At 38.5% G+C, this 8,328-nt stretch overlaps 1 protein-coding gene across 1 annotated transcript; it reads right to left on the reverse strand.

Moving 5' to 3' along the window:
* Window positions 1-2,466: 2,466 nt before the first annotated feature.
* Window positions 2,467-7,239, reverse strand: LOC104602880 (uncharacterized). The gene is made up of 2 exons (XM_010266738.3): window positions 3,933-7,239; window positions 2,467-3,019 (listed from the first exon to the last, which is right to left on the reverse strand). The coding sequence occupies exons 1-2, from the start codon at window positions 7,237-7,239 to the stop codon at window positions 2,649-2,651; spliced, it is 3,678 nt and encodes a 1,225-aa protein (XP_010265040.1). The 3' UTR covers window positions 2,467-2,648.
* Window positions 7,240-8,328: the final 1,089 nt, after the last annotated feature.

Consider the following 8,328-nt stretch of genomic DNA (forward strand, 5'->3'; position numbering starts at 1 on the left):
TTGATATTGCTCCCCAAAAACAAACTCATTGGGACAAACATGTACTTAGTTTAGAGAAGAGCAAGAAGAATGTTTGAGTTCGAAAGTTTTGAAGGTATATCAATTCATACACCATATGTGTACCTACTTGACATCCTGGAGTTTTGAAGGTATGAAGGTCAAAGTGGCCTTTTGACGTTATTTCTCAAGAGTAATTGATATAGTCAAACATCTACTTGGCCTAAGTTCAGTTGAGGGGATGAAGCATCTTTTGATATTGGTCAAGGGTGGGTTAGACCCTGTACCATATATATCTACTAGATCCTTCCGGAGTTTGAATACTTAGAATGGGTCCAGGTGGCATTTTGATAGTGTTAGGTACCTACTTAGCCAAGAGATGGTCACAGGATAGAAGAGGCCCTAAAAAAATGACCTTTTGATGCTACTTCTTAGGAGTTGAGGGCACATGACAAATGATGAAAGGGGTCAAAAATGACATTTTGATGTTGCTTCTCATGAGTTGAGCTCATACAGTCATGCATCTACTTAGCCAAGAGATGAACATGGAACAAATAATGAAAGGGGATGAAAATGGTTGTTTTATGCTACCTCTCAAGAGCTGAGCTCATAGAGTCATGCATCTTCTTAGCCATGATAGGAAACCAAAACCTGGAGTCGGAAAAATGGTCATTTGAGAGTTTTAGATTCTGATAGTTGTAGTTTTGATTTTGATCTTAATCCTTAGATTTGTTATCCTTCATTTTTTATTATTTAATCTTACAGGAAACTTGTAGATTTGATGTTGATTTTTTTTAATTGATTTGGATTTTTTTTATCTTACATTATTGTTATTTGGATTTTGATTTTAGATTTTGATGTGTTGAAGCTTACTTAGGATTTAGCTTAGACTTGGTTAACATTTAGGAAATTTGACCTAGGTATTGCCTTTGGTGACCTTTATGGTGTTTTAGTGTCTCTTGATGGAAGATCAAATCACATTTTTTTTGTTGTTGTTTTTCTCTTTTTTTTCTAACGGGTTGAAAGAATTTAGGCTTCATTTTTTTATCCTACTTCTAAAGATGGAAATCACATAGTGCAACACTCATGGTGTCCTAGTCCTAATTATACTACAGTTCCTCTATCCTACTTTCATCTCAGGCTTCTAGGTATGGATATTCTAGGTGTGATGCATGGAGTTGTTAGGTGGGTTCTAAACTCTGAGGTTCCAATAGGAACCTAATAGACACAATTTGAAAGTTCAGGATACTGCATAGACAGGTTTTGAAGTTTGTGGACTGACTTGATACAACCCCCAAAGTTCAGGAATTTTCTCAAAAAAAAAAAAAAACATAAAACAAAATTTGGCCCTTCTTTCAATTCGACCAAACTCATATAAAAAGGATTTCTGTCAAGGTCCACTGTCTACTGGGTAGCCGAATACTATCATGGAAAGCATAGGATTTTCGCAAAGGCCATCTTAGAAAATATTGGATTTAGGTTTCTGTTGTTTTTCTTTTTTTTTCATTTTTATCTATTGGTCTAAATTGCCTATTTCTTTCAGTTTGTTTGGACTGCAAATGAAATTTGAACTGGTGTGAATGCGTGGGAGTGCAAATGGGCCAACTGTAAATTCTAGATTACTTTTAATTTGCTTCACATTTTGACTTCATTTTGTTTGATCATGATAGTAAGATGGGAAGTAGTGATACAATGTGGTCTAAACTTCATATTTAGGATATGCAGCAAAAAAGAAAACAAAAAAATCATATGGACAGAAGGAGCATGAAAGCAAGAGGAAGGTTGTTTATTTAGGTTGATTAAAATATGAAATAAGATTATGTAGTCCCAACTTTATGTGAGAGGAAATCAAGGTAGGAAGAAGATGGTGCAGACATAGGATGCAAAGTTTGCAATGCCAATGAGTACTATTGAGACAAGTGTATCAGGAAAGCAAGCAACCAATAGTTTTAAACAAAAATATATGAATATAAATTGGGTGAAAGTTTGACATCTGCTTCAGATTCGAACTGTAAACATGCAGAGTACAAGCATCGGTTTGAAATCACTAGAGCCATTAATCCTGCCTTTGAACCCTATTGACTATAACTACTTCTGTCCTGGACTAAGTTGAACAGCTGAAATTCCTACTATTGTCATGGGCTTGGGTACATTCTCTACAACAAGTTCACAAATGGCCTGGGCACAAAGGAAATAATAGATTAATAGGTGGACTTCAGACAAACAGAAATCCATCTTAAGCTCAGTCCAATCTAACTGTTGGACTCAACCCTTGTTGACAAGAGACAGGAAGTTGATTCCAGGCCACGTGAATAAAGTGACAGTACTCTAAACCTGTCCAATTTGATAATTTGGAATTTGGATTTGGCACACCTCTATCCTCCATATCAATGAAATAACAGTCTCAGCTCAGCAGAGACCTATGCCACCATTTAGAAAAACCTGATCTCTTGGAAGAGAATCAAGAGTTGCATCAACACGCTTACTAGAATTCCTCTTGTAATAAAGCTCCTTGGAAAAAGAAGCTAAGTATCTTTCTCTCTCTACAATCATTTTATTCTTGGAGGGTTCTGATATATAATGGTTTATAGACTTACAGTTAATGTATCAGTAAGATGCCTGGTTTGGTTGATGAACAATTGTGATTTGAGCTATTGGTGCGAGCTTGTGAGTTTGCTCATTGTAATTGTGCGAAATGGCTCTGATAGATATGATTGAGTGTGACCTGACAGTTGCTGTGCAACAAAGCGCATTGTAGGCCGTGATTCAGGATTGGTGTGTCCACATGCCAGTGCAATTGTAACAACAAAAACTACTGCTGCTGCCAATTGACCTGTGGGAGGTGGAAGTCTTTGATCTAATACATCCTTCAACAGCAAGTCATAATCACTGGATGATGATGATGATGATGACAGAGAAGAAATGAGCTCCCCTGGGTGTCTTCCCATCATAACTTCCATTGACACCACTCCAAAGCTATAAACATCACATTTTTCTGTGACCTTCATGGTATATGCAAGCTCTGCATTTGGAAAAACATAGCCTATTAAGTTTCATAGAAATTGTAAACCCACTAAACATGTCCAATAAACTTGGTAGAAAATTACATTTTGACTTAGAACTGAAAATACTTGAGGAGCTAAGGCTCAGTTTGGAAGGAATACAAATACAAATTTATAGAGTGCAAAATCTTGTATTTTGTATTATTTTGTGTATTTGCACTGTACATATTTGTATTTGTACCCTTTCCAAACTGAGCCTAAGTAAATAATTCATGATTTCTTCATGGAGCCATTGTTCAATTCAATGGGTTGGATCAATTCAATGGGTTGGATCAGGTTCAGTTTGATTGACAAAACTGAAAAGCTGGGCAAGTCAAGAAATAATAATACCATGTATTATATTAAATCTGAAATTAAACCACAATCTCAAAACAAAGTAGTTCAAATATTATTAAAAAGTAAAAAGAGAAGCAGAAAACTTTTCTGTCAAATACTTATTCAGGACTTAGTTAATGTCTCCTGGGTTAAACAGAGTATTTTCTGGAACAGATAATGTATATGGTTTATGCATATCTTTTACATAAACTCATATTCTACTAGAATCAAAAACTGACTGAGAATAAGGCCTGTACACTTGCACCAATAATCGGACATGCATCATGTGTAGGGTTCAATCAGGCAAGTGCTGACTGCTGAGTGGACCCAATACCGCAGAGAAGTTTTTCCCTGGTGTTAATCAGAACTTACATTCATATCTGGAAATGGCACCTTGGTTATCTAAAAACTAGAATCTAATTCTTTAAATCTGCAAAACATTTTGTATTCTGTTTTTATTCCTTACTCCAATGGAGCTAGAGCAGTAGAGAACAATTTCTACAACTAAAAATGATGAAATGAGCAAGAAAAGTTAAAGGACATGAAAACATGGCATACCTGGAGCCATATAACCATAAGACCCAGCAACTGTAGTCCAATTGGATGAATCAGAGCTCAACAATCTGGCTGTTCCAAAGTCTGAAAGCCGAGTTTCAAACTCTGAATCAAGCAAAATGTTGTTCACAGATATGTCACGATGCACAATAGCAGGAGAACAGTCATGGTGCAAGTAAGATATGGCATGGGTCAGCCCTTGAATAATCTTCACCCTTGTCCCCCAGTCCAACTCTCTTCCCCCTTCCTCACCATACAAAACTTTTCTCAAACTACCTCTCTCAACATATTGATACACCAAATACATGCATCCCTTCATAGAACAGAACCCATACAACTTAACAATATTTCTGTGCCGAACTTCTGTTAATGTACGGATTTCATTCTCAAAACTTCGTCGATTTGATGCTGGAATGTCACTAGAATCTGACATATTGAGCCTCTTAACAGCAACAATGTGTCCAGTTGAAAGCACTGCTTTGTAAACAGACCCAAATCCACCTTTGCCAATACAGTACTTCTCATTGAAGCTGTCTGTGGCTTCCGCGATATCACCGAAAGTAAATCTTCCTTCTCTTTCCCAAATGAATGATTCAGGCCTCCACTCATTTTTCATGATGCTTTTAGTGTCTTCATCTTGTTGTCCTAATTTCTTACTTAAGATCAAAACCCCAGTTATGATGGCTCCCAAAAGTAAAAAACAGACAATGGGAAGAATAATGGCAACAAGGATTTTCTTCTGAATTTTGGAGTCTCTGGGGTGAGGATTTGGGTTGCAAGGGGGCAAACCATGAAGAGCAGTACCACATAATTTTGGGTTTCCAAGGAAGGCTGCAGCAGGTGCTTTTGGAAAAATGCCACCAGTTGGGACCTCACCACACAACTTGTTATATGAGAGATCGATAATTTGTAGGCTAAACATGTTGGATAATGATGTTGGAATTTTTCCCGAGAGATTGTTATGGGATAGATTGAGATTTTCCAATTTAGTCAACTTCCCCAAGTTCTGAGGGATGGACCCTGAGAGGTAATTTCTGCTGAGATCAAGAAATGAATGCAAATCATTTAAATTCCCCAGATCAGATGGTATTTCACCTGATAACTCATTGTTGCTCAAGTTGAGCTTCGTTAGCTTGAAGCAATTTCCAAGCTCTACAGGTACACTGCCATTTAATTCATTTTCTGACAAGTCCAGTTCTTCTAGCTCCTTCAAATTCCCAATGTTCTGAGGGATTACTCCTGTTAACTGATTATTGCTCAAATTAAGCTTGAACAACCTTCCCAAGTCTCCCAACTCTTTTGGAATTTGCCCCGTCAGTTGATTTGAAGACAGGCTTAGGTCGCTTAATTGGGTCAATTTCCCAACCTCAGCTGGAATTTCACCAGAAACATTATTTCCATCAAGGTGCAAATATGTGAGATTTGCACATTCTCCCCAAACTGGAGAGAGCTCACCAAAAAACTGATTCCTACTAAGATCTATGTACAAAAGATTAGGGTGTACTCCAAATGCTTTAGATATGTTACCTGTGAATCCATTCCCATCGAGGCGGACTCTAATTAGTTTAGAGCAATTCCGCAAGCAATCTGGCAATGGTCCTGTAAAATTGTTGCCATTTATCGTGAAATATTGCAGAGCTTTGCCCTTACATAGATCTGGTGGCAACTCACCGGAAAAGCTGTTGTTGGAAAAACTGACAAAACTCAACTTGGAACTTTTCTGCCCCAAACCTTTTGGAATGCTACCAGATAAATTGTTTGAAAATAAGGAGAGAGACTCAAGTCGCTTAAGGAGAGAGATGGTATCTGGAACCTCTCCCTGCAACTGATTCGTGTTGAGATCAAGCATGGTAAGAGATGTCATCCTTCCAATGTCTGGAGGAATTGCACCTGTCAAATTGTTGGAGAAAAGCTGTAATACTTGAAGCTTCGTTAGGTTTCCCAGTGAGTTAGGTATAGGACCATTGAGCTTATTCACGGACAGATCTAGCTGCACCAAATTTTTCAGGTTTCCAACCCCCGGGGGTATGGTACCTGAAAGTTGATTCCTGTAGAGGAAAAGTGTATTGAGCTTTGCTAATCTGACAATCTCAGGTGGAATCATTCCTATGAAGGAATTATTCTGGAGTTGCAAGGAGATCAATCGTGTCCAGTTTGTAAAGAAGTAAGGAGAAATCTCTCCAGAAAGCAGGTTATTTGAGATACCCAGTTCGGATATCTTTGTGAGTTTGGAGAGGGACAGAGGGAGCTCCCCAATGAGAGAATTCACTGCAAGCGCTAGAAAGGTGAGGTTACTACAATTGCCAAGCTCGGGGGGTATCGTAGAGTTCAACCTGTTACCATGGAGATCAAGTCTCTGAAGCATCCTGAGTTGGCCGAGAGAAGAAGGAATCTGTCCACCTAATGAATTGTTATATAATTCCAGAATTTCAATTCTGGAAAAAGAACCAAACTCTGTTGGTATTACACCGGTGAACCTGTTCATCCCTAGACGTAAATCTTTAAGATGAACAAGTTTGGTCAGGCTTATGGGTAATGGTCCTTGAAACCAGTTACTAGTAAAATTGAGATATTCAACCTTCTGTAGATTGGTAGCTAACTGTTCTGGTATAGGACCAGTCAGTTCGTTCTTGGATAAGTCCAGATATATCAGATTCGGGCAGTTGAACATGAAAGGTGGAAACTCCAGGCTAAGTGAATTATAGCAAAGACGAAGGTCTGTAAGATTGAGCATTGCAGAGAACTTTGACGAGTCGGGTGACTCCAAGTTGTTTGAAGAGAGGTCTAAGTTCTGTACCTTTTGAAGATAGCTGATCTGGTATGGGATTCGACCCTTAAGGTTGTTTTCGGAGAGACTAAGAAACTGGAGCTCCGACAACCTTCCGATCTCTGTAGGTATGGAACCGCTGAAATGATTGATGCCCAGGTCCAAATAAGTGAGCATAGAGAGGTTGGCAATGGCTGACGGGATTGTTCCATAGAAGTTGTTTTCACTGAGATCCAAGACAGTGAGATTGGGTAGAGATGAAAAACTGAAATTGTGGAGTGTTCCGTTGAGGTTCAATCGGTAAAGGGTGATATAGGAGACGCTTCTGGCGTTGTTGCAGACAATGCCGGTCCAGTTGCACAACCTTCTAACATTGGAGAGGGACCAAGAATTGAGAGCAGCAGAGGAAGTTAAGCTGTTCTTCCACTTAACCAGAGCTTTAGCTTCTGTAGCTGTTGATAACGATGCCTTCAGCGGAAGAGAGGACAAAAGCAGAGGAAGGAGGAGAAGGAGATGATAAGGTTTTGGAGCTTGCGACGACATATCTCTCCAACAACCTGATCTCTCTTAGTTTACCATTTGTTCTTGCGACATATGTATCAGTCTTTCTGGTTTGATTTTGCTGCATCTTTGCAAGGGCATATAAATAGAAGCAGCAAGAGGACGAGAGGAATAGATTCAAAGTCAAATTGGATTACAGTACTACCATGGAGTGACTCTGGAGTGTGAAGTAGGGGGAAAGCAATTGTTGGAGATTGAAGAAGGACGTGTGCATGCATGAATGAATAGTATATATTTAAGGGTAACCTCTCTCGAAGTTTCTGACAATCATAAAAACCTCCCCTCGAGTTTCACTTTAACAAAAACTTCCCCTGAACTTTTGAAAAACTCAACATAAACCTCCCCTCCCAAACGGAAAACGTTTGATTGATGAATTAATTTTCTTAAATGCCCATTTTACCCTTTTTGTATACGATATCACATAAAATGAAATAAACTTTAAATTGAGTAACCCATTTGCTACCCTTTTTTCTCCCTGAAACTCCATCGAGTTCAAACTCATACTGCCCATTTTTCTCTCTAAAACTCCATCGAGTTCAGACTCATGCCTCCCTTTTTCTCCCTATAGCTCCATTGAGTTCGAAATCATGCCGCTCTTTTTTCTACCTGAAACTTCACCAAGTTCAAACATATGCCATGGAGATGGTGTGCAAACCCGTGATGGTAAAAGCAAGTAGTTCTTACTGTTGATAAATCAATTTGGTAGAGAGCACTCCATTTTTTTTACCTCAACCATGTCCACTAGTTCATTGGAAATCCAACAATTAATACACGCTTATAATGCTTATACAGATAAATATGGACAACAGATCTCAGATCTCGTGTTCACTTTCAATCTAGACACTAGAACAGTCATGAAGAAAGAACTTCACACTCATAAATGCACAAATTGCTTTAGATTTGCCACAATTTCCTCAAACACCAAAAGAATTCTAAGGGTATCTTTAGATGAGGAGGAGAACATGGTGGAGTACTTTGATTTCTCATATTCTACAGTTGGCAGCCCATGTAGTAAACAAACTGTAAAAATATACAAATTGCTATAAAATCACCCAGCCGGAACCTTCCATT

This window comes from Nelumbo nucifera, chromosome 1 (genome assembly GCF_055504915.1).
Source record: "Nelumbo nucifera cultivar China Antique chromosome 1, China Antique-T2T, whole genome shotgun sequence".
Lineage (NCBI taxonomy): Eukaryota > Viridiplantae > Streptophyta > Magnoliopsida > Proteales > Nelumbonaceae > Nelumbo > Nelumbo nucifera.